Source organism: Rhinatrema bivittatum, chromosome 2 (assembly GCF_901001135.1).
Source record: "Rhinatrema bivittatum chromosome 2, aRhiBiv1.1, whole genome shotgun sequence".
In the NCBI taxonomy this organism is placed as follows: domain Eukaryota; kingdom Metazoa; phylum Chordata; class Amphibia; order Gymnophiona; family Rhinatrematidae; genus Rhinatrema; species Rhinatrema bivittatum.
The window spans coordinates 7595151-7622201 of record NC_042616.1 but is presented as its reverse complement, the minus strand read 5'-3'; the positions used below and the strand labels follow the sequence as shown (position 1 = coordinate 7622201).

The following is a 27051-nucleotide window of genomic DNA, read 5'->3' as shown; positions in this document are numbered from 1 at the left end:
ATTTGACAGCCGACGCTCAATTTTGCCAGCGTCTGTTCTCAAACCCCCTGACAACCACGGGTTCGGAAAACGGACGCCGGCATAATTGAGCATCCAGTTTGCGAGCTGCGGGCGAATTTAAAATTTTTTTTTATTTTTAACTTTTTTTAACTTTTGGGCAGAAATTAGCGCGCCTACCTTTGGGTAGGCGCGCTAATTTCTGAAAGTAAAACGTGCGGCTTGGCTGCACGTTTTACTTTCTGTATCACGCGGGAATAACTAACAGGGCCATCAACATGCATTTTCACCTTGTGGGCGCTATTAGTTTCGGGAGGGGGGGTTGGACGTGTGTTTTCGAAACGCTAGCTTTACCCCTTCTAAGCTAGCGCATTGAAAACGCACGTCCAAATGCTCCACCGGAGCGCACTGTACTGTATCGGCCTGTAAAAGATTAAACCCAGCCGAGCCCCTCCTCGTGTCCCTGAGAGTTTCTGGTTTGTGTTTCAGGTGCCGGTGATGTTTGAGGACCTCGTTGTCTCTTTCTCCCAGGAGGAAGGGGGGAGTTTCGATGAAGGACGGAAGGAGCTTTACAGGGATGTGAAGGAGAATTATGAGATCCTGAGCTCTGTAGGTAAGGATTGCATTATCTCTATTTTTTTAGTAAATACAGGGCAAGAGATGTGCAAGCCGGCCTGGATTTACCAAAGTGCAAGAGGCCTGACCTCTGTTCTTCTCCTCACCCTTTTCCTGGTCCTCACTACCTCTCCTCACCCTTTTCCTGGTCCTCAGTCCCTCTCTTCTCCACATCTCTGGTCCTCCCTCCCTCTCCTCTCCACATCTCTGGTCCTCCCTCCCTCTCTTCTCCACATCTCTGGTCCTCCCTCCCTCTCTTCTCCACATCTCTGGTCCTCAGTCCCTCTCTCTGCACATTTCTGGTCCTCACTCCCTCTCTCTCCACATTTCTGGTCCTCAGTCCCTCTCCTCTCCACATCTCTGGTCCTCTTATCCTCTTTCTCTCCCATCCCTTCCGTTTCTTCAGCTGCCGGAAGAGGATATGAGCGCATATCCTTTTCTGGCAGCGGTGGCGCTCTCTTCGTCCTCTCCTGCCTCCCCGGATGTGCCGCTCCGTGCAATTGCATGGTTTGCACCCCTGGTCACAGCGGGCCTGTATGTGAGAGACTTTTAAGTGATTTGTGCTTTAGATATAAATGTGCTATTGTATGTATATTAAATGTAGTTTATTATTTTTATTTATTATCGTAACCCACTTAGTATCGCAGGTCCACTATAAGTAGATAATAATAAATAGTGGTTCCCTGTACATACTCGGATCAGTCCAGACAGTGGGGGTTGTGTCTCCCTTCCAGCAGATGGAGTCAGAGAAAAGCTTGAAGGGGGCTCTCTTATAGCCTGGAGGGCCCTCTGCGTCCCTTCAGTATTTCTCTGACTCCAGCAGATGAAGGTTGCAGAACATGCGGTTCCCCATTTCAGCTACAGCAGGATAGAAGTTTAGATTTCTCTCTCTCATTCCTTCTTCTGGCTTCCCAGTCACCTCCAAACTTGCAGGCAGAACTGGTAGCAGTGTTACCTGGCATTTTTCAGAGTAGATTTGGTAAGGTTTTGTACTTTTTCCTTCTCAGGCTTCTCTGACTTCCAGGGGTGAATGTTGGTGGTCCAACCTCTCCCCCCTCACGACGGCGCGCTGCCCTGAGACGCTGCCTTCCTCGGGGCAGCGCTAGCAGAGAGGCGACATTCCTCTGCCGTCTGTAAAAAGCCAAGTCGTGGTTTTCTGAGCGGAGGTTCTCTTACCCGCTCCTGCCAGGCTCCGGGGGTGTTTCTCATTTATTACCAGACTTTCCCTTCCCCCCATGCCGCGCTCAGCGCTCAGTGCTGCCTGCGGAGAGCCCAGGTCGTGCCTCTCCTGCGAAGGCGTTTGTTCCCGGCAGGGAGGGTCCCTCGAGGCCGGCTGGACGTTCGGCTTTTGTGCTCCCAGACGTGACTGCTCACTGGTGGGCCGGCCCCGATCGCATCTAGCGTGGGGATGGTGGCCATTTTGTTTTCAAAGCTGTGCGCTCCTGTGCAGCCAAATGAGGATTCAGACGGCGGTTTTTCTCGTTCCCTACAGGTTTTATCTCTGGTTAAACACCACCCCCCCCCCCCCGGGCCAGGGGGCAACGCCAGGGGACCTTCCTGCCATTCCTCACTTGGGACCTCTACCCCCCAGCCTTTTTTCAGCAGATTTTATGCTTCTTTTGCACATTGCTTATTTGGCCAGTTTGGAACAGTGCCAGGATGCATCTTCAGGCCCCCCTCTTCCTAAGGTGATTAGATTGACAGATCCATGGCAGTTCCTCAGGGATCCTCGCGAGTCAGGGTGGTCCCCCATCCGGATCCTTCTCCCCAGGATGCTCTGGGGCCGGACCAGGATGATCTGACTTCTCACATGCACATGGAAGGGGATAACCCTAGGGTCTTACGCCTGTTAAGGAGGTATGAACTTGATCCTCTCATCTCCCATGTCTTAGCAGAGTTGGATATTGAGGCTCCACAGGATCCACCTGGCACCAGTGCGGGGGCCATGAAAGGGGACCCCCGTCCTTCCCGGAATGCGTCCACCAGCGAAAACGTTTCCGTTTCATCCTTTGCTCTTTCAATTACTATCCAGAGAATGGGATTCACCGGAGTCTAGTCTGAAGTAGGAAGGGCTATGGACAAGCTCTATCCTCGTCCGGAGGAATTCCTAGAACTCCTCAAAGTCCCCAAGGTAGGTGCGTCAGTAACAGCAGTCACAAAAAGGACTACCATCCCAGTCACGCAGGGCTGGCGGAACCACTAGGCGAGCTAGGCCTGTGCCTAGGGTGCCGAGACTTAGGGGGCGCCGCGGCAGGCAGCAGAAATTTGAAAGGGCAAAAAGTGCCCTTTCAAAATTCTGCCAGCCCCCGACTCGCCCTGCCGCCCCACCAGTGCCGCGGCCCCCTCTTGGTGGTCCAGCGGAGGGCCCGGGAACGATCTGCCGCTCCCGGGGACTCTGCTGCCACTAAGCAAAATGGCGCCGATGACGTTTAGCCCCTACCATGTGACAGGGACCAACCAATGGCACCGGTAGCCCCTGTCACATGGTAGGGGCAGAAAGCCACCGGCGCCATTTTGCTTAGTGGCAACCGAGGCTCCCGGGCCCTCTGTTAGACCACCGGGGGGGGGGGGGGGGCGTCGGGAGGGTGGCACTGGCGGGGAGGCAGGGCGAGTCGGGGGCTAGCTGCCTGCCGCGGCGCCCTCTAAGTGTCGGCAGCTGGTCTCCAGCTGCGCCGATCTTCCTTTCTTTGGCCATATGATCAGCTAGACCGGCTGCGCTGATATTCCTTCTGTGTGTGTGTGTATATGATGTGTATGTGAGATAGGAATGTGTGTGTATGCGATTTTTACTGAATTTTAAGCATCCCTATTTAAAATATTCATCTCAGCAAAATCACAAATTTAAGATATTGATGCCAGGTGGTTTGTTTTTTTTTTTTTTTTTGTAAGCATAATTTAAGCATGAAGACTAGAATAGTTCCAATCTGAAACGGTTTTGCTTTTTTTTTTTTTTTTAAGCCTTTAGAAAATGTATATTTTTAAATGACTAAGACTGGAGTCTTCCATTTAAAAGGGAAGCCGACTAAGGATGTCTTTCTGTTCTATATCTCCCACATGAATAATCATACGCCTGATAGTTTGAAGAAAGACACTTGCTTTATTGCCTGAAAGTGTAAAACAAGAGAAGCTGTAGGGTGTGGGTCACTGTCCCTTGGGAGGACAGAAACTGAAGGAAGGGTATCATTTCGCCTTCTGATAGGAATGTGGTTTTCTTATTTAACGGTTGGGATCATCACTTTTAGTAAAAGTGGAAAAATTATACAAGTCTGAAAGCAAGGTGGTTCTGTGAGAGTGTATGTGAGACAGGGAGGGTGCTTCTGTATATGTGTGTGGTGTATATGTGAGTCAAGGAGGGTGCTTGTGTATGTCAATGTGTGTGTGCAAGAGAGATGAAGCATGTTTTTGGCTAGCTTGTGGTTGTGTGAGAGAGGGCATGTGTGTGAGCCTGTTTGTGAGATAGAACATGTGTGTGATTGAGAGCTTGTGTGTAAGTAAGAGAGTGTGAGATCATTGTGTGATTGAGAGAGACTAGCCAGAGAGGTGACGTGTGTATGTGTGAGAGAGACTGATCAGGGAGATGACTGGTATGTGTGTGCTTGTGTGTGTGAGTGAGAGAGACTAGTTGGATAGATGATTGATGTGTGAGAGTCAGAAACTGGTCCTGAGGGTGTGACTGGTGTGTGTGTGTGTGTGTGAGAGAGAGAGAAGAGACTGGTTGTGATCCCTAAGGAAGAGGACTGTGAGGACAGCTTCAGCAGCTACTGCCGCTTCTGGTGTGGCCTGCAAGGGAAAGGAGTAGGAGAACTGCTGGAAAGGGTAAGTAAAGGTGGCTTTTTAAGTTCATTTTTCTTGATTGACTACCATTTTAATTATTGGGGTAGTATGTCATGTGTCTGCTGTTTGAAATATTTTATTGGTGTTTGGTAAAGCTTTCAAAATTTGCATGAGTCTTTAATTATTGGATATTCTATTCATCAGCTGTTTTGAAATTATTTTATTTGTATGGTTTTATAATTATGATTAATGATTTATATATCTTGATTTTATGGATTTGTTTCACAAGGAATGGTGACATTTTTGTTTTTCCATTGTTACACTGTATAGAGTCTGGTGGGATGCGTTTTACAGTTCAGTTTTTGTCTGCACATTTCTATTTATACTTTATGTGGCTTTATTCTGTATTTGGTGAGGGTCTGTCTCTGCTCCATGTGTGTGACCATGATGAGAGATTCTGCTATCATATAGTGTCTGTATAGAGATCTATAGCAATCGGGTTTGTTTTGTTTCCTCAGTAGGTGGTGTATTGGTATTCTAGGACCCAGTGTAATATTTACCCTGCTTTTTCACAGGTAGGGTTATTGTTGTTTGAGTCCTTGGTGTTATTACTGTTTGTTACAATGGGATTGCAGTATAGATTTTGAGTGTCTTTTTTGCAGGGTTTTGTGTTAGTTCACAGTGTGCCTGGCAGTGGAAGGTGTTTGTGCTGCTGTTACTGTGAGGTGACACCAGAATTTGAAAATATCTTTTAGTATGATGAGCTGTAAGGGACACATCCAAGCTCCATTGTTTGGAGGAATTTCAGTGGATGCACAGAGTTAGAGAACTGGAGGTGCAGGATTTGTATTGACATTCTGTCCCTTCCTATATATTCCTGACTTCACTCTCATAGCCAAATAGAATTAGTTGAATGAGGCTATCAATAATTTTATAGTGTGAAACTGGCCAGCTTTTTAAAATTACGCAGAAGACCCTTTGGACTTTTTTATTAACACTTTTTTTTAATAACCAATTTGAAAGCAGGATCCATGCTATAGAGGTGGGTGTGATGAAGAAATGTCATTTTGGCTCCCCCCCACAATTCTTCTGTCTAGAGATGCCACTGATTTTCTGTGACCTTAAGCATTAGTATAAGAAGGATTAAGGGGGGATGCAGGAGAGGCACACACATGCATTGGCCCCCGGGCGCCGGAGACTCTTGGTGCGTCACTGGGTGCGAGCCATATGGGGCCACAAGCGTGGCAAAGAGGAGTGGAGATTTGGTGGGCCATGAGCAGTGCCCAACCTGCTCGTGACTCAGAAAACCACACAGTCAACAGGCGTGATCGAGAATGAGGTAGGAGTCAGGGCCGAGACCGGGGAGTGGCGGCGCGACCCGGGCGGGGGAGGGGGGGGGCGCAAGGGAGAAGGCTCGCCTAGGGTGCCAAATCCCCTTGCACCGGCCCTGCAGTCGCGGGTGGAGCCGCCCTTCGAGAACTCCAGGATCGGAAGCTCGAAGTCTACCTCAAAAGGATATTTGAGGTATCAGCCTTGAGGGTAAGAGCCACAGTGTGCAGCTCTTTAATGCAGCGTGCAGGTCTCAGATGGGTCCAACAGCTGCTCAGTGCTCAAGACCTGCCACCAGAGGAAGCACAATAGGCGGAACGCCTAGAGGCAGTAATAGCTTATGGAGCGAATGCGCTATATGACTTACTCCGCGTCCTGGCCAGATCAATGGTATCAGCAGTTTCTGCCAGGCGTCTCCTTTGGCTCTGTAATTGGTCTGCTGATTCTTCGTCTAAGACTCAGCTGGAATCTCTCCCCTTCAAAGGCAAATTACTGTTTGGTGAGGATCTTGAACAACTCATCAAATTCTTGGGAGAGAACAAGGTGCATAAGATGCTGGAGGATCGTCCTCTGACCTCCAGTACGTTCAATTCTACTAGAAGCCGATTCCGGGGTCAGCGGAGTTTTCGACAGTCAAGACTGGCCTCTCAAAGACCTCCTTTCTCATGGTCGCAGTCCTGGTCTCATTTCTTTCGTGGTCGAAGAACAGCTGGAGACAGCCTCCCTCAGGGAGGCCTCTTCCAAGTCTTCCCAATGAAGAATTGCCACTTTTCGGCCCCCCCCCCCAGGATAGGGGAACGTCTCTATGAGGAGTGGGTCAAAATTACCTCAGACCGATGGGTTCTGGATATTCTTCAGCACGGCTACGCCTTGCCAGTGGGCAGTCGACAGTCTTGCAGCTTCTCCACTCTTGGATGGGTTGTCAATTTTGCCAAGAGCAGCCTTAATCCCTCTCAGACGCTCAACTTCTTAGGAGCAAGGTTCGATACCAATTTGGGCAAAGTCTTCCTGTGTCAGGACCGTGCTCAGTCGCTTATCTCTCAGGTACAGTGCCTCCGTTGCCTCTCACTCCCCACAGCTTCAACTATAGTTTTGATTCCTTGGGCCTTTGCGCATATGCGTCCTTTGCAGAGGGCATTACTCCTGCTGGAAGCCAGTGTCTCAGGAGTTCAAAGCACTCCTTCCGCTGCCGGAATTTGCCAGGGACAGCCTGAGTTGGTGGCTCAATTTGGATCACTTGCTGCAGGGAGTGGTCTGGGAGATACCACAGTGGGTGGTCATCACTATGGATTCCAGCTTCTCCGGATGGGGAGCTGTGCGTTAAACTCAGTTGGCACAAGGACGATGGACGTCAGTGCAAGCGACGTGGCCTATCAGTCACTCGAAACAGAGCAGTTCGTCTTGCTTTAAAGCGTTTCTTCCCCCTAGTTCATCGCCAAGCCGAAAGGGTACTCTCCATCAACGCCACTACGGTAGCGTACATCAACCGTCAAGGAGGAACAAAGAGCCGCCATGTCTCTCAGGAGACGGAAGAGTTAAATGCGTGGGCGGCACTCTACCTCTCCCACCTGGTGGCGTCCCACATAGCAGGAGTGAACAATGTCCAAGTTGATTTCTTAAGCCGTCAGCACATAGATCCCGGAGAGTGGCAACTCTCCGAGAAAGCATTGGCTCTCCTCTTCGCCCGGTAAGGGACACCCCATCTGGATCTGATGGCCACTGAAAGGAATGCAAAGGCTCCGTGTTTCTTCAGTCGCAGAAGGGAGCACGGCGCGGAAGGAGTGGATGCCCTAGATCTCCCATGGCCGCAAAACCTCCTACTTTACATGTTCCCGCCATGACCCCTGGTGGGAAAGGTGCTACAAAGAATAAAGATTCACCAAGGTCCTGTAATTCTAGTGGCTCTGGAATGCCCACGAAGACCATGGTTTGTAGACCTAGTCAAACTCGTGGTGGATGGACCTTTCCACCTGGGATATCTTCCCAACCTTCTGCGTTAGGGTCCTGTATTTTTCTTTTTAAAAAAATAAATAGTGGATAAGCCCAGAGGAACCAGACCCACAGGCATCCTAAAGGAGGGACCTGTGTGATCTCCAGCGTTCCTGCATTACAGCAGGCTTATTGCTGCTCAGATAAAAATGTCACATCATTAGTGCAGGGGAAGGTATGATCACATCTCCTATGTTAAAAGATCTTCACTGGCTCCCTGTGCAGAGTCGCTCTTAGTTGAAACTGGTGATATTCAGAAATAAAGGGTTTGATGTCTTCTAAGTTAGGACATTATGAGTCACTGATATCATTGAGGGCTAAAGGGACAGGGATGCTTCTGTTCCCTCTGTTCGTGAGCACTGATTGCTACTAAAACGCAAGAGAGCCTTTAAGAACATAAGAACATGCCATACTGGGTCAGATCAAGGGTCCATCAAGCCCAGCATCCTGTTTCCAACAGTGGCCAATCCAGGCCATAAGAACCTGGCAGGTACCCAAAAACTAAGTCTATTCCATGTTACTGTTGCTAGTAATAGCGGTGGTTATCATCCAAGTCGACTTAATAGCAGGTAATGGACTTCTCCTCCAAGAACTTATCCAATCCTTTTTTTAAACACTCTATACTAACTGCACTAACCACATCTTCTGGCAACAAATTCCAGAGTTTAATTGTGCGTTGAGTGAAAAAGAACTTTCTCAGATTAGTTTTAAATGTGCCATATGCTAACTTCATGGAGTGCCCCCTAGTCTTTCTATTATCCGAAAGAGTAAAAAACCGATTCACATCTACCTGTTCTAGACCTCTTATGATTTTAAACACCTCTATCATATCCCCCCCTCAGCCGTCTCTTCTCCAAGCTGAAAAGTCCTAACCTCTTTAGTCTTTCTTCATAGGGGAGCTGTTCCATTCCCCTTATCATTTTGGTAGCCCTTCTCTGTACCTTCTCCATCGCAATTATATCTTTTTTGAGATGTGGCAACCAGAATTGTACACAGTATTCAAGGTGCGGTCTTGCCATGGAGCGATACAGAGGCATTAGGACATTTTCTGTTTTATTCACCATTCCCTTTCTAATAATTCCCAACATTCTGTTTGCTTTTTTGACTGCCGCAGCACACTGAGCCGACTATTTCAATGTGTTATGCACTATGACGCCTAGATATCTTTCTTGGGTAATAGCACCTAATATGGAACCTAACATAGTGTAACTATAGAATGAGTTATTTTTCCCTATATGCATCACCTTGCACTTATCAACATTAAATTTCATCTGCCATTTTGATGCCCAATTTTCCAGCCTTACAAGGTCTTCCTGCAATTTATCACAATCTGCTTGTGATTTAACTACTCTGAACAATTTTGTATCATCCGCAAATTTGATTACCTCACTTGTCGTATTTCTTTCCAGATCATTTATAAATATATTGAAAATTAAGGGTCTCAATACAGATCCCTGAGGCACTCCACTGCCCACTCCCTTCCACTGAGAAAATTGTCCATTTAATCCTACTCTCTGTTTCCTGTCTTTTAGCCAGTTTGTAATCCACGAAAGGACATCGCCACCTATCCCATAACTTTTTATTTTTCCAAGAAGCCTCTCATGAGGAACTTTGTCAAATGCCTTCTGAAAATCCAAGTACACTACATCTACCGGTTCACCTTTATCCACATGTTTATTAACTCCTTCAAAAAAAGTGAAGCAGATTTGTGAGGCAAGACTTGCCTTGGGTAAAGCCATGCTGACTTTGTTCCATTAAACCATGTCTTTCTATATGTTCTGTGATTTTGGTGTTTAGAACACTTTCCACTATTTTTCCTGGAACTGAAGTCAGGCTAACTGGTCTGTAGTTTCCTTGATTGCCCCTGGAGCCCTTTTTAAATATGGGGGTTACATTAGCTATACTCCAGTCTTCAGGTACAATGGATGATTTTAATGATAGGTTACAAATTTTTACTAATAGGTCTGAAATTTCATTTTTAAGTTCCTTCAAAACTCTGTGGTGTATACCATCCGGTCCAGGTGATTTACTACTCTTCAGTTTGTCAATCAGGTCTACCACATCTAGGTTCACCGTGATTTGGTTCAGTCCATCTGAATCATTATCCATGAAAACCTTCTCCAGTACAGGTATCTCCCCAACATCCTCTTTAGTAAACACCGAAGCAAAGAAATCATTTAATCTTTCCAGGATGGCCTTATCTTCTCTAAGTGCCCCTTTAACCCCTCGATCATCTAACAGTCCAACTGACTCCCTCACAGGCTTTCTGCTTCGGATATATTTTAAAAAGTTTTTACTGTGTGTTTTTGCCTCTACGGCCAACTTCTTTTCAAATTCTCTCTTAGCCTGTCCTATCAGTGTCTTACATTTAACTTACCAATGTTTATGCATTATCCTATTTTCTTCTGTTGGATCCTTCTTCCAATTTTTGAATGAATATCTTTTGGCTAAAATAGCTTCTTTCCTAGCGTATAGCAGATGGACTCAGAACCAATGGGTATAGTGTGCTCCTGATAGCAGTTGGAGACGGAGTCAGATTTCAATCTGACGACAGCCCTAGTACATATACCCCTGCAGGAAGCTCTGCTCCCCAGTATTTTCCGTCTTCATAGCAGTTCGGGACTCTATACACACTTGCACAGCATTAGAGTATTCTAACCAAAGAAATCCAAAACAAGAAGAAATCTTACCTCTACAGACGAGCCCCGCTCTCCTGCGGTGATACCTACGGGTCCCTCCCCCAGTTGAGAATTCCTGAGGTGATTTCCACGATCCCTCAGAGGTAGGTCTCGGTCTGGCAGCCGGTTCCCGGCGTGGACTTAGCCCCGGCAACGGGTGCGGCTGAGAGGCAGCGGGTGCAACTTCGAGCGTGGCGGTGAAGGTAGTTTTCCCTCTCCCACCGCAGCTGGAGACCGCCCAGAATGAGACCGGGAAATGCCGAGACTGAATCCTGCCCCACATAAAATTGACACCATTCCCATCACAGATATAAAAAAACTAGTTGATATAACCTCATACACACTAACCAAAATAATTAACCTATCACTCAGTGAAGGAGTTATGCCAGACTCACTCAAAAATGCAATAATAAAACTGATTCTGAAAAAGAAAGAGTGACCCAACCGTCTTAAGTAACTATAGACCTGTTTCAAACTTGCCCATGATCACAAAATTAATAGAAAAAGCAGTACAAAAGCAACCAGCAGAACATCTAGACAACAATAACATACTCTTCCCATCACAACATGGCTTCAGAAAACACTATAGCACCGAAACGTTACTAATCTCTCTAACAGATACCGTACTTCGCGGATTTGACAGTGGAAAACACTACATCATGATACTGCTAGATCTGTCCGCAGCATTTGACACAGTAAACCGATATACTATTGAAAAGACTGGAAGAAATTGGATTTCAAAACAAAACAATTAAATGGTTCATATCCTACCTTAACAATAGATCTTATCAGGTACAGATAAAAAACTCAATATCAGACAAAATCACACTAAAGACAGGAGTCCCCCAGGGTTCAGCACTCTGAGCAACTCTATTTATGGTTAAACAATTTTTTATTAGTTTGTTCTTACATAACATTGAATTACAACACTGGAACAGGTTTAGTTCTGACCTGAATACAATAGAACAAAGCTTACTTAGGTCCGAGGACCTTCATATTATTTATCCCCATCATCCCGCCCCCCACCCTCCCTCCCTCAGTTCCCCGCTGGGCCCAGCAGAGAAGACGAATTCCAAGGAGGCAGCTATACTCCAAGAGAACCAAGTTCAACTATAATCAGTCATTTATTACCAGATTCCGTGCCCGAGGTGACAGATGTTGTAAATAAGAGTTCTAAATCTGGAGAAATCGTCGCCGGTGTCTTGGGGATTCTCGAGATGCCAAATTCTCCATATTCATCAAGGCATGGAATTGGTTCCTCCAAGCCCAAAAGGAAGGAGGATCCGTAGAGTGCCATACTGACAATATTACTTTTTTCCCCACTAACCCCGCTTTCAGTAAAAGCAGGCGCGAGCCAGGATCTCGAATACAGAGGGGGGATATACACCCAAATAAAAGCCACATAGGGGAGACAGGAAAGGCCACATTCAGCACATCCGCCATATGGTACGCCACTTTGCGCCAAAAACTATGTGTTGGGGGGCATGCCCAAAAAACATGCGATAGCGTCCCCAGAGCAGCTTGACATCTGGGACAATCGGCAGAGGGCAATAAGGTTAGCTGATGTGCCACTTGAGGGGACACATAGGCCCTACTAAGAAATTTAAACTGCAACTCTCAAATACATGTTTGGTGAGATCCTGGCTGCTTGCCTGAAACTTTTCTGTAATATGACTTGTGTCACCACAAAATCCCCGTCTCGATTCCAGCGCGTTGTCAAGAGAAAATCCCTCTACCTTGCTTTCACGACTTAGGTACTTGTAGTACGATGACAAAGAAGGAGGTTTTGCACTCTCAAAGTGCAGAACCCTATCTAAAACAGTAAAATTATTTGGGTGCATAGTGGCTGCCGGTAATGCTTTGATATAGTGACGGATTTGTAGATAGGCGAAGAAGTGAGAGACACTCAGGCCCTATATCTGATGAACATCTTCCCAAGCTATAAGTTGTCCCTCCCGGTTTAGCAGTTGCCCCACATATACCAGACCCCTAGACTTCCAATTCCTGAAAGCTATCGATTGAGATCCCGGAAGAAAATCATCATTACCCATAAGTGGGAGAAAGTAGGCACATGTTCTAGGGATCTTCAAATGTTTAACCAGGTGTGCCCAAGTCATGCGTAGGGGCTTGAGCAGTGCCGACTGGGATAAAAATGGGGACAGGTGCGCAGGCGAAGACTGCAAAACATAAGGAAGAGTCCTAGGGTAAGTAACTGCTGCGACCGAAATCAAAGAAGTAAAGTGGGAGTGATCCAGGAGCCAATCACGGATAATCCAAAAGTTAATTGTATTCTTCTGTTATATGTAAGGGCTCCGCCCAAAAGTTCTTGTTTTTTGTGAACCGATGCGATGTGCGAATGGATATCGGTATAGAAGAGACTTTAAATAAATAAATAAATAAATCCGTAAATTACACGCCATATTATACAAAGCCAAGTCTGGAAAGCCCAGTCCTCCCTGCCCCCTAGCCGCCTGCAACCTGGTCAAAGGTATCCTAGATTTCCCTCCCTGCCAAACAAAGCGCCGTATGGCACTATTCAAGATAGCGAGATCTCGGTGTTTTAACCACAAAGGCAAGTTCTGGAAAAGATAAAGCCATTTCGGCAGGATGACCATTTTAAACAGATTCACTCGACCACTTAAAGAAAGTGGAAGATTACCCCACAGTTTCAGTGAATTTTGAGTATCATGAATTAGTCTTGGCACATTTACCTGGTAAGCTAAGTCTGGATCAGAAGGAAGGAATATCCCTAAGTAAAGGATAGTATCACCTGCCCATTTCAGGGGAAAGGTACCTGGCCACTGAGTTCGCACAGTACTGGGAAACGCAAAGGCAGAGGATTTTGTTTCATTAATTTTTAACCCCGAGAACCCCCCAAAAGTACCTATTAATTGTAATAACGGGGCCAAGAAGGTATATGGACTTGTAATAAAAACCAGCAGATCATCGGCGAAAGCCACACATTTAAAGATACGCTGTCCTAGGCGTACCCCTCTGATCTCAGTCTTACCTTCTATTGCTAACAAGAGGGGCTCTAACTGTAAAATGAACAGGAGGGGAGATAACGGGCATCCTTGTCTCGTACCCCGTGTCACCGAAAACCGACTGGACTGGGCCCCGTTTGCACAGATTAGCGCCTGTGGATCTTGATATAGTAATTGAAGAGCTTGTATATAGAAACCCTCAAAACCCATCTTGTGTAGTACAAAAAAGAGGTAGCGCCATTCCACTCTATCAAACGCCTTTTCGGCGTCAAAACTAATGGTCAAATAAGAGGATGTCATTTGTTGACAAATGGTCATGGCAGTCAACACTGTGCGAATATTGGCCAGAGCATATCGTTTACTGACTAACCCAACCTGGTGCTCATCGATTAGAGTGGGAAGGATAACAGCAAGCCGATCAGCCAATATTTTGGCCAATAATTTCTGGTCATAATTGAGAAGGGATATGGGTCTATAAGACGCCGGGGATAGTGGGTCCTTACCCTCTTTCGGGATGAGTGATATGTGCTAAATTCGTGTGGGCAGGGAAAGCTCCTTGAGCGACTAGAGTCAAAAAGGCCGCTGCCAACGGGCCAGACAACTGCTCAACAAGGAGTTTAAAGAACTCTGCAGTATAGCTAGCGGGTCCTGGAGCCTTGAAGCCCGGTGAACTCTGAATAGCTAAATCTCCCCGTCTGTAATTGGCCGATTAAGGCCCTCACGCTGTTCAGTTGTTAAACAGGGGAGAGAAAGTTGAGCACAAAACTGATCGCAAACTTCTTCGTTCCACCCTTCAGAAGTATACAAGGAAGAGAGAAACTCCTGAAAGTGATTAAGTATTAGGGGGGTATCTGTTTGGATGGTTTCGGAAGAGTCTCTCAATGCTGGGATATAGCGACAGGACCGCGAGGATCGCAGCAGGTTAGACATCATCTTCCCCGCTTTATTACTGTATTGATAAAATCGATATTGGTAGTACAATAGGCTTTTTTTGGCACGTTGGTGAAGAAGGGAATTCAATGCATACTGCTGAGACAAATAGTGGGTACGTAAGGACTGTGTGTTTGTTGCTGCTAGCTGGAAGCGGGTTTTTCTCAGTTGCGCGCTTAGAGCAAGAATTCGTTGATTGAGCGTCTTCCTCCAATGAGCCACGTAGGAAATGATTTCCCCTCGGAGCACAGCTTTTGCGGTGTACCAAAACAGAACCGGCTGCGACATATGGGCCTCATTAGAACACACATAACTGGTCCATTTAGCACGCACAAAATCCCAAAATTTCTCGTCAGCTGCTAAATAATAGGGGTAACGCCAAATTCGGGACGAGGGCTCGGGAGCCTGAAACTGATAATCTACCCACACCGGGGCGTAATCGGAAATCACTATATCTTCAATACCCGCGTCCAATACCCGTGAAAAGGCCCGCACACTAATAAGAAAGTAGTCCAACCTTGAATGGGTGCCATGCGCTCGAGAGATATGGGTAAAATCTTTCTCTGTAGGGTGTAGAGTACGCCAGACATCCTGTAAATGTAAGGTTTTTTCTAGTAAAGTAGGTCCCTTGCCCTGGCCCGGTTCCCGCCCTCGCCCTTGGGAGGCGTCCAATCGGGGGTCCCGTATTGTGTTAAAGTCTCCCCCTACAATCACCACATCCGAGAGATAGGGGAGCAAGAGAGCGTGAAGGGCTCTAAAAAATTGGGTTCATACACATTAGGGGCATAGACGTTACACAGTACCACTGTTTGATGGAAAAGTTCCGTCACTAAAATGAGATATCGGCCCCCCGGGTCACCAATCTCCTTATTAATTTTGATGGGGAGTTGTTTATTGATCAAAATCGCCACACCCCCTGTTTGGGCAGAGGTAGAGGCAAAACGTACATCACCCACCCATGCCTAGTGTGTTCCACGTCACTAAGATGTGTTTCTTGTAGAAAGGCCACTGCCGCAGCCTTCCGCCGTAACATGGAAAGCACCTTGGATCTTTTTATTGGGGAGTGCAGCCCACAAACATTCCAGGAGATAAAGCGGGTGGAGTTAACCATAGTCACGAATAAGGCAACAGACTTCCCCAGCGCTTATGTCGTACCAAATGCGGGGATCCTCCCAGCTAAGGTCCCCACAAAAATCATGGGTGTGTAGGCTACATTTGCAAAGACTTGGAGAAAAAAACTGATTATGGAGCGTGGGGCAGACTGAAGAGAAGCTCTTACGGGCGTCAGAAACTGAGGCTGAGAAGTCCTGAAACACCCGAATTGGGTGTCCCTGGTACGTTATGGACGGTTTGTTCCTTGTGGCACGCCAGATCAACATTTTTTTTTTTTATTCAGTTTCAAACGATATAACCAGAAAATACTTGTAAGGAAATACAGAAAATATATATTATAACATCAAAATCTTCCATACAAACTAGTGTACTTAACTCAATACACATAGATGCATATCAGGAAATAACAAAAATTGTATTCATTGGAAAAATGGGGGGGAGGAAGAAAAGGAAGAAAACAAAGGAGTACATAGGAAAAATTAATTAAGTTATTGCCGCTGCTTAGGCCTCATAATACTTTCTTGTCCCCTATATGGTCTATGTTCCACCCTCCAGGAACTGTCTCAATTGTTCGGGGATAAAAAATATATACGTATTTCCAGCATGTTTTACAATACATTTGCAAGGTAGTCTCAATAGGAAACTTGCCCCCTTGGCCAAGACTTCAGGGCGCATCACAATAAACATTTTCCTCCTCTGTTGGGTGGCCCTAGACAGATCCGGATAGATCCTTACTATGGCTCCCATAAAAGGAGTATTCATATTTTGAAAATATGCTTTCATTATTCTCGATCTATCTGGTTCAGTAAAGAATGAAACAAAGAGAACTGCTCTTTCTGTTATTTCAAAAGTTGAATTCTCCAGATATTGGGTTAAATTATCTAAATCCACCCTGTTCCCCTCATTCGGTAACTGAGAAACTTCTCTTTTTAAAGGTAAAAATAATACTTTCTTTATAGCTGGTTGAGATTCAACAGGTATCTTTAGTATTTCTCCCAAATATCTTTTAAAAGTAAGCATAGGAAGTTCTCCCAAAATTTTTGGGAAATTTACCACTCTTATATTCATTCTCCTTAAATGATTTTCGATTGATTCAATCCTCCTCTGAGCAGACATACGTTCTTTTATAAGAGCGATATTAGAGTCTTGAAGTTGTTTCACTTTAATTGACATATCTTGAATTACCACAGTTTGTTCCTGGTAACTTTGTTTTTGATCTTTCTCCACTTTCTCCATTTTTTTATCCATAATCCCCATCTGCTGAGACTGTTCCCTTAAGGTCTGAGCATTGGCCATCATTAGATCCCAAAGGGACTCTAATGTAATGTCCGTTGGTTTTTTAAACTCCCAGGGTAAGGGAGCAAGGGAGCAGGGGAAGGGATTCTTTGGATGTTTTTTCGTTCAAGATGTATAATGTGGAAATTACTTACCTGATAATCTCGTTTTCCTTAGTGTAGACAGATGGACTCAGCATCCTACCCGGCTGCCAATACACATGGGAATTCACCGATGCAAGGTAAGCCATGTTTTCTTTACATAGGACATCCACCCTGCCGGGTGTCGACGCCTTCCGGTTGAGGAACACTGGCGGTCTCCAGCTATTGTCAATCGGGCAGTTCAATCATGTTAAGTTAATCAATCGATCAGTCACACATATATCCATAATGCTTTGCTAGGAAGATTACTGAGCTTCTGCACTTCCTGCAGGGGTATATGTACTACGTGCTGACGTCAGATCAGTCTCCAACTGCTAGCATGAGCACACTATACCCATTTGTTCTGAGTCCATCTGTCTACACTAAGGAAAACGAGATTATCAGGTAAGTAATTTCCACATTATACATCTTGAACGAAAAAACATCGAAAGAATTCAAAATCCCATTCGACTTAAAAATGACAAATCAGTAGAGTTAACTGATAAAGCTAGAAACCTAGGAGTAATTATAGACACGGAACTGAGCCTTAAGCAACACATATCAATAAAAGCAAGAGAAGGCTACGCCAAACTAATGTCCTTAGAAGACTAAAACCCTTATTAAATCAGGAACACTTTCATACAGTACTACAAGCATTAATATTTGCCAGCACGGACTACTGTAACTCACTTTTCCTAGGATTACCTTACACCACTATCAGACCACTGCAAATACTACAGAACTCGGCTGCCAGAATACTTACTGGTAAAGGCAGAAGAGATCATATCACCCAAACATGCATTAAAACTAATGAAGGAATTAAAACTCTTTAAAAAAGGCTTAAAAACATGGCTCTTCAAAGAAGCATAACATAGCGGAATAACAACGCATACACAAAGCAGGAAGTCACCAAGAAAAAGTAGAATTGCTTATTTTTTTATTATTTTCTCACAATTAAGAATTAAATTAGAAAGACAGTGAATAGTAAATGGTAACCGCACCCATTCCCCATTTAGAGTATATTATTGAACTATGTAACCGTATAATAATGGCACCCTATGGATAATTTAGAAACCACATATTTGTGCCTAACTGTAAACCGTTGTGATGGTGCTCTACTATATGACGGTATAGAAAAGTTTTAAATAAATAAAATAAAGGTAGAAAACTTCCTAAAAGTCTCCGAGGCTCGAATAGCCGCACAGATCGCCAGCTGGCGTCGGTGCTACCGGGTTGATCAGCCCTGTCCGGGCTAGACCCTGGTCCGATAGGAGGGTCCTCCCACATGGAGACCCTCCGAGGTAGTCGCCATATTGCTCGCAATGTCGCCGCAGCCATTTTCTCTTGATTTCCGCCCTGTCCGCCTGTCTTACCCGTGTGCACAAAACTACTTGTGTGCACACTGGCGCGCGCATAAGTGCCGTGAGCACAGCGACACGCACGAGGGTGCTGGGTGCATAAGTAAACCCCATGCGCACAGCGGTGCGCGCATCTTATTGAGTGCGCATCCGACCTACACGCACAACTTCGGTGTACCCGGAGCACATAACTAAGCCTCTCGACGTACTCTTGAACGCACAAACCGGAGGTTTCTACAATCCTACGCGCACAAACCATGGCACCACCGGACAAAAAGCTCAAGGATCAGGTCCTCTGCCCAGAATGCCATATTAGAACTGCACAGCACGAAGAGGCCACAGCTCTGTGTCTATAGTGCGAGGAGACTCTGGGGCACCAGGTCAAGGTCCTCCCCAGCCGGTACTGGGATCCGGATCCACACAGGACCTCACTACCCCCAGCAGGAGCCTCCTTCAATCGGGGCTCCCCGCAGACACAGTGCCTCTCAATTTAGACCCAGCATCTTTCTCCTGGGTGGAATTCTTCAAAGGCCTACATACCTTTGTCCACATGCAGGTGCCCCCGATGACACTACAGCCTCCCCCAGAGGACCCTAACATCCCAGGACCCTCTAAGCCCAGAGAAGTGCCTCTCCCACTCAAAAGCCCTATCATTGAGGACATGGACATCTCGGATGAGGATCAAGACTCCCTGGAGGAAGGGGAAATCCCTCCAGGAACGGAACCTTACCGAACCATGAGGCGGTTCTTCCCCAAAGAAGAACTTTCTGACCTCGTGGCACACAGCTTGAAAGAGCTCACTATCCCAGGCACAAGTGCCACGGGGGAACCTAAGACGAACCCCCTCCTAGAGGGACTCCGTCACACCTCCCGCCATTTCCCTTTGCTGCAAGCCGTCCAACAGCTGATTGACCTGGAATGGGAAGCTCTGGAGGCCACATTCAAAGGGGGATGGACCCTGGCAGCCATGTACCCCCCTGGACCCTTCTGCCAAAAATTGCCATGGTCTGCGTGGTCGCAAAGTACACTACCAACCAGTCGAGGGAGGAGCAACACTCAAGGATGCCCAGGACAGATGTCTGGAATCCATCGTTAAACAGTCATTCGACGTTTCAGCTATGTCACTACAGATTGTGGTCTGCTGGCCGTGGTGACGCGCGCCTGCTTATCAAAGACCAGGAACACCACCACACCCGTCGAAGCACTAGAACTAGCAGTATCAGTCCTCACGGATGCGACCTCCGACCTGGTGTTCACCGCAGCCAGAGGCGTTTTGTCTGTTGTGGCAGCCAGAAGGCAACTCTGGCTCTGAAGCTGGTCAGCCGACGTGACATTCAAGACGAGACTCACGAGAATGCCTTTTAAGGGAACCCTCCTGTTTGGAAGTGAACTGGAGAAGTTCGCCACCAAATGGGGCAAATCCCCAGTACCGTGGCTACCAGAGGACAAGATCAAGAGAAGCCAGCACCCCTCTCCCCCCCCCCCCCCCCCCAAACATCTAAGGGCAGGAGAATCACAGTGCTTCAAACCGTAAAGAACTACATATCAAGCATCTCACCCCACAGGCAGGGGCCAGTACTTTCGGAACAAACACAACAAAAGGGGAGCTGGCGCTGGCCCAGGCCCCAGCCGCATCCCGCAATGATCAGCCGACCCATCCACAGGAAGAAGGCATAGGGAGCATGCTTACCCTATTCTACCAAAGATGGATCGAGAGAACTTCGGACAAGTGGGTCCTAACCATCATTCGAGAGGGATATTATCTGGACTTCTGCAACATCCCTCCAGACAAGTTTGTGAAATCTCCCTGCCATGACCCTTCCAAGAGGATGGCAGTGGAATACACACTGACCAAATTGCTCGACCTAAAGGCCGTACCGCCGGTGCCCAAGCAACAACAAAATACTGGGCACTATTCCATCTATTTTATCTTCCCAAGAAAGAAGGAACGTTCCGGCCCATCCTGGACCTCAAGTCCATCAACCGCCACCTGAGGGTCCCTCACTTCTGCATGGAAACCAAATAACCCTGATACTTCACTTTCAATGCATAACCAGCATAGCTCTCTCCTTCAAAGACAGGGGAGAAAGACTGATACTTCGTGCATATCCAGCATAGCTCTCTGCTTCAATGGCAGGGGAGAAAGTCTGATACTTCATGCATATCCAGCATAGCTCTCTGCTTCAGTGGCAGGGGGGATGAAGAAAAGTGGATCTTTATACAGACAACAACCAACAAGGACTGAATTACATAGTCTGGGTAAACAAATAAGCATGGGTGTAGCTTGCTTATTGTGGCGGTTACTACCCCTAACTAATTAAGCTAGATATTTCACTTAGATGCAGCTCCAACACTGCTCTCTACATTAATGGTAGAGGTGGAAGGGAAATAGAACCAAAAGGTTACTAAGAGCCAAGAGTAACAGATAAGTATGAGAAAAAAAAAGTGCGAAGCTTGCTGGGCAGGCTGGATGGGCCGTTTGGTCTTCTTCTGCCGTCATTTCTATGTTTCTATATGAAACCTTAAGCTCGGTCATAAGAGCGATACAACCGGGAGAATTTCTGACATCCCTAGATCTGTCAGAAGCCTACCTGCACATCTCGGTCCATCACGAGCATCAGCGTTTCTTACGCTTTGCGATCCTGAACCACCACTACCAGTTCCGAGCGCTACCCTTCGGGTTCGCCAAAGCATCTCGAATGTTCACCAAGATCATGGTGGTAGTGGCGGCGACACTGAGGAAAAAATGAATCCTCGTACACCCATATCTGGATGATTGGCTGATCAGGGCAAAATCCCCAGAGGAAAGTCATCAGGCGACCACCAGAGTCAAAACTCTACTGGAGAGCCTCGGGTGTGTGCTCAACACAAACAAGAGCTGTCTGCAGCCCTCCCAATCTCTGGAATACCTGGGAGTCCGTTTCGACACCAGACAAGACGAGGTCATTCTGACCCCCACAAGGAGAACAAAACTGTTGAACCAATTGCGAAACCTGTTAAGCAGTCTTCGCCCCAGGTATGAGACTACCTCCAAGTCCTCGGTCTCATGGCATCCACACTAGAAGCGGTTCCATGGGCAAGAGCTCACATGTGACCATTACAGCACTCCCTACTTTCACGATGGAATCCAATGTCCCAAAACTACTCCGTTCACCTCCAACTCCCGGAGGAAGTTCGGACCCAGCTACAATGTTGGCTACGAGAAGCCCATCTGAGCAAGGGAGTAAGGCTATCCCCACCGACCTGAATCCTGCTCACCAGGGATGCGAGCCTATGGGGGTGGGGAGGCCACTGCCAGGAACTGACCGCCCAGGGGCAATGAACAGTCGGGATGGAACATCAACCAACTGGAAGCAAGGGCAGTCAGGCTAGCCTGCCTATGATTCAGTCACAGACTCCGGGGCGAATCGGTCAGTCATGTCAGACAACACCAAAACAGTTGCTTATATCAGCCGCCAGGGAGGAACCAGAAGCCAACAGGTGTCCCTGGAAATAGACCCCCGAATGGCATGGGCGGAATCAAATCTACAAGAGATCTCAGCCGCCCACATTGCGGGAAAAGACAACGTCACTGCAGATTAGCTCAGAAGAGAAAGTCTAGACCCAGGGGAATGGAGGCTGTCGGCCACAGCCTTCCAGTTGATAGTAAACCATTGGGGAACAACAGCCATGGACCTCCTGGCAACCCGGTCCAACGCCCAAGTTCCCAACTTCTTCAGTCGCAGACGGGAGCTACAATCCCAAGGGATCGATGCCCTTGTCCAGGCCTGGCCACAGGAAATCCTGCTATATGGCTTCCTTCCGTGGCTGCTACTGGGCAGGATCATCCGCAAGATAGAACACCACAGGGGACCAGTATTTCTAGTGCCCCGGACTGGCCATGAAGACCGTGGTTCGCAGACATGTGAAGACTACTGACAGGGAGCCCTCTCCCTCTACCTCCACACAGGGATCTGCTCCAACAAGGCCTGATCCTTCACGAAGACTCAACTCTATTCCCTTTTACAGTCTCGCCATTGAGAGGACACGCCTGAAGAAGAGCGGATATTCGGGGGCGGTGATTGACACTCTGCTCCGAGCACGCATGTTTTCCACATCTCTAACCTACATACGAATATGGAGAATATTCGAAGCCTGGTGTGAAGACTGTGACATCCTCCCGCGGACAGTCAAAATTCCCACAAATCTGGAATTCCTGCAGAACAGCTTATGAAAGGGGTTGTCGCTTAACTCCATCAAGGTGCAGGTAGCTGCATTGGCCTGCTACAGATCCAAGGTGGAGGGTACCTGCCTAGCCTCTCACCCAGATGTCTCTCGCTTCCTGAAAGGGGTCAAACAGATCCGACCACCCCTGAAGTGGCCGGTACCTTTATGGAATCTCAACCTAATCCTAGATTTCCTACCAGGAGCCTCCTTCAGACCCACCCGCGGTCTGTCCCTTTGACTACTAATATTGAAGACTGCATTTCTAGTGGCAGTCTGTTTGGCCCGTCGCATCTCCGAGCTTCAAGCACTGTTCTGTCGAGAACCCTTCCTCAGGTTCACACCGGGATCCATACAGCTACGTACTGTCCCCTCCTTCCTCCCAAAAGTGGTTTCTCACTTTCATTTAAACCAAACCATCTCACTGCCATCGCCAGACGAGCATAAGAACGTGGAAGAATCTCGCCGCCTTCGCCATCTGCACGTCGGTAGACTCCTAGTCCGATACTTGGAGAGGTCGGAATCCGTACGAAAGACGGACCACCTATTCGCACTTCACAGCGGGAAGAAACAAGGGGAAGCGGCCTCATGGGCAACCAGAGCCTGCTGGATCAAAGAAGTTGTCAAGGTGGCCTACGTAGAGGCAGGTACCTCCACGTAGGCCACCTCTACAAGTCAAGGCCCATTCCACTAGAGCCCAGGCATTGTCCTGGGTGGAAACCAAGATGCTGTCATCCACTGAGATCTGTCAGGCGGCAACATGGTCCTCTATTCACACATTCTCTAGGTTCTACCACCTGGATGTTCAGGCGCGGGAGGATACAGCATTCGCAAGGGCAGTACTAAGTGGGTCACAGGCAGCCTCCCACCCGGTTCGGGAGTAGCTTTTGTACATCCCATTGGTCCTGAGTCCATCTGCTACATGCTAGGAAATGGAGAAATTACTTACCTGATAATTTTGTTTTCCTTAGTGTAGACAGATGGACTCAGCATCCTGCCCACGGCTGCCGGCAATCACGGAAACCTCAGGTGACAATCCCTGAGAGCAAGACAAACACGGGTAAGCTCAGCTTCCCTCTAATTAGGACACTCATCCTTGCCGGGTGTTGGCGTTTTTCAGTTGAGTGCACTGGCGGTCTCCAGCTGTAACCACATCAACCAATTCAAATTAATCAAGTTGTTCAGTCACACACACATCCACAATTGCTTTTCGAGGAAAATACTGAAGAGCAGAGCTTCCTACAGGGGTATATATACTAGGGCTGACGTCAGATTGAAATCTGACTCAGTCTCCAACTGCTGTCAGAAGCACACTATACCCATTGGTCCTGAATCCATCTGTCTACACTAAGAAAAACGAAATTATCAGGTAAGTAATTTCTCCATTTTTATATCCAGCAGCCAATGAGGTCATACAGGAAGAGAAGAGGGAGGAGACTTGAGAAGAGCACCCTATAGTACTGGCACTTACACAAAGACAATCGGGAAATGACTGAAAATCTTTCCCAGAAGGCTGAGTGGGGTGACACTTGCCAAAGTCAGCAGACATTGGAGAAGAAGCAGCAAGACCCTGCAGGAGATGCTCCGGATGGAGTCACCAAGAGTAGTAACAGGGAGTTCACAGACAAACCTGTACATCAGGTAGACCTGAGAGCAGAGAGACCCTTCCAATGTACTAACAGTGATCAAATGACTTCTGACCTCCACCAAATAGAGGAGAAAGGGAAGAAATCCTTTCATGGTGACACCTGTGGGAAAACCTTTGATAGGAAATGTCATTTTGAATTGCACCAGAAAACCCACACAGCAGCAAGCCCTTTTCCATGCTCTCATTGTGGAAAATGTTTCAAACATGAGTTAACCCTGAAATTACACCAGAAAATGCACACTCAAGGGAGCATTTTCACTTGTATTGAATGCAAGAAAAGCTTTTCTAGCAGGGTACTCTTAGTAATACACCAAAGAACACACACTGGACAGAAACCCTTTCATTGCCCTCAAGATGGGGAGTCTTACAGCTCTGAGTTCTCTTTATTAAATCACCAAAAAATGGAGATAGTAGAGAGAACATTTTCATGTTCTGAAAACGGAGAAAACATCATTCACAAGCAAGATCTAGAAGTAAACCCAAACCCACAGAGAGAAGAAAAATTATTCATGTGTGCTGGTGCCGACAGAAACTTAAATCAGAAAGACTTCACACAACTAAAATTCCAACCAGGAGAGAGAGCAATTTCACATAATGAATGCAACAAAAGCTTATGTGAGGGGAAAGTCTTTTCAGGAGAGAGAAAAAAAATTACGGGTGAGAGACCATTGTCTTGTATTCAGTCTGTAAAAAGCTTCAGTAGGAAGGTAGATGTCCCACAAGAGAAGAAAATCCCCAAAGTAGAAGGCCAATTTACATGTAGTGAATGTGGTAAAAGTTTCTGGCAGAAAGAAAGCTTAAAACGTCATCAGAGAATCCACACTGGAGAGAAGCCATTTACATGTAGTGAGTGTGATAAAAGTTTCAGTCAGAAAGAAAATCTCAAATCCCACCAGAGAATCCACACTGGAGAGAAGCTATTTACATGTAGTGAGTGTGGTAAAAGTTTCAGTCACAAAGGAAGCCTCAAACTCCACCAGAGAGTCCACACTGGAGAAAAACCATTTACATGTAGTGAGTGTGGTAAAAGTTTCAGTCAGAAAGGAAGCGTCAAAGTCCACCAGAGAATCCACACCAGAGAGAAACCATTTATATGTAGTGAGTGTGATAAACATTTCAGTCAGAAAGAACATCTCAAATCTCACCAGAGAATCCACACTGGAGAGATGCGATTTACAATGTAATGAGTGTGGTAAAAGTTAAAATGTGGAAAGAAACTTAAAACTACACCAGATAAACCATTAACATATCTTTCATATAGCATCAGAGAATCGACGCTGGAGTGTAACCAAATGCTTGCACTTTGTGTGCTAAAAGCTTCAGAAGAACTTTCAAGCCACCAGAGAAGCCATACAGGAGTCACATGCAATTGATGCACTCTCCTATATTTTTTGTTATTGTAGAATGGCCTGATAAAGATATTAAAGAGTTGAGTACAAGAACAATACAACTTCTCACTATGTATCAAGTAACTTCTAAGAGTCAGTATGAGCTGAGTTTGGATTTTCTAACTGCTGAAGGTGGTGTGGGCCTTACAGATGCAAATACCCAAACAGTGCTGAAGTATGAAAGTGAATGGCCAAAATTGGTCAGCATCCTTAAGTGTGGACATTTGTTACAAGAGTTGAAGGAATAAGTGAGACTCTGCCAGTACATAAGGAGAAATAAGCAATGGAATTTGCAAAACAGGAGAAAAATCATTGCAAAGAATTAGACCAGTAACAAGGAAAATCAATTCACCAAAACATAAATATAGTGGGAAATACAAAGAGTTACTTCAGAAACCCCACACGGCTCACAATCTGACACAGGAATGGCCCTGGAATGGTGAGCTTAAACATAAGGATGAGAGATTGATAATTGCAGCACAGGACAGGGGATGGTTCACAGCAGAGAAGAAACCCTGGAGAACAGACAAATGCAGGGTCTGTAAAACAGAACTAGAAAAGGTTACACAGCTTGCTGCTGGAGGTCAGGTCCTGATATGAGTCATGGATACAGAAAGGCATAATAGGGTGGTCCGGCTCATCCTCAGAAGTCGTGTAAACATAACATTGCTGTACCAGGATGCACTGGGATCCTGATCATGAGAGAAAAGCGGACATTGCAGTAAAGTCAAAAAAGACAGGAAGATCATTGCTGATAGAGGTGTCAGTAGCAGGTGAATACTCTGTGGATGATATGGAGAGAGAAAAAATCCTTAAGTGCCATAAGATGGAATTTGAGACCAAGGAAATGTGGCAGAAGGACACAGAACTGGTCCAGATATATTGGGTGCCACTGGACTAAGAAATATTTTCAGGCACAGCTGGAGCTGTTGCCTGTGCATATAACATCTTATGAACTCCAGAAGGAGGCTCTCTTTTTAGCACAATTGAACTATTATGAAGGGCATTAGCAATGAATTTGAGAGTTTGACATCTTATTCGAGGTGTCCTGACTTAGCATTTGTCTGTTCTGAATGTGACAAGAAAGTCACTCAGCTCCTCACCTTAAAAAGCACCAAGTGCTCTATTCACAGCTGAAGAACAGAAAATAGGCTGAAGAGGTTAAGGCTGCTCACTCTCTCTCCCTTCTCTCTCCACTGTCACTCACCCTCCTACTCATTCCCTTCCTTCTGTCACTCACCCCTCCCTCCCACTCATTCCCTTCCCTCTGTCACTCACCCCTCCCTAACACTCCTCTCTGTCACTCACCCCTCCTTCCCCTCCTCCTACTCACCCTCCCACTCATTCCCTTCCTTCTGTCACTCACCCCTCCCTCCCACTCATTCCCTTCTCTCTGTCACTCATCTCTCCCCCCACTCACCCTCCCACTCATTCCCTTTCCTGTCACTCACCCCTCCCTCCCACTACTTCCCTTCCCTCTGTCACTCACCCCACCCTCCCACTCACTCCCTCCGTCACTCACCCCTCCCTCCCACTCCTTCCCCTCCCCCCACTCCTTCCCTTCCCTCTGTCACTCACCCCTCCCTAACACTCCTTCTCTCTGTCACTCACCCCTCCCTCCCACTCCTTC

The 27051-nt window shown here is 46.7% G+C and overlaps 1 protein-coding gene across 1 annotated transcript; it reads left to right on the top strand.

Annotated features, from left to right (window-relative positions):
• The first annotated feature begins 560 nt into the window (after nucleotides 1-560).
• Nucleotides 561-25297, top strand: LOC115083472 (gastrula zinc finger protein XlCGF57.1-like). Its single transcript, XM_029587321.1, has 2 exons — nucleotides 561-610; nucleotides 23784-25297. Exon 2 carries the CDS (start codon nucleotides 23874-23876, stop codon nucleotides 25215-25217), a length of 1344 nt encoding a protein of 447 aa, XP_029443181.1. The 5' UTR covers nucleotides 561-610; nucleotides 23784-23873; the 3' UTR covers nucleotides 25218-25297.
• The last annotated feature ends 1754 nt before the right edge of the window (nucleotides 25298-27051 follow it).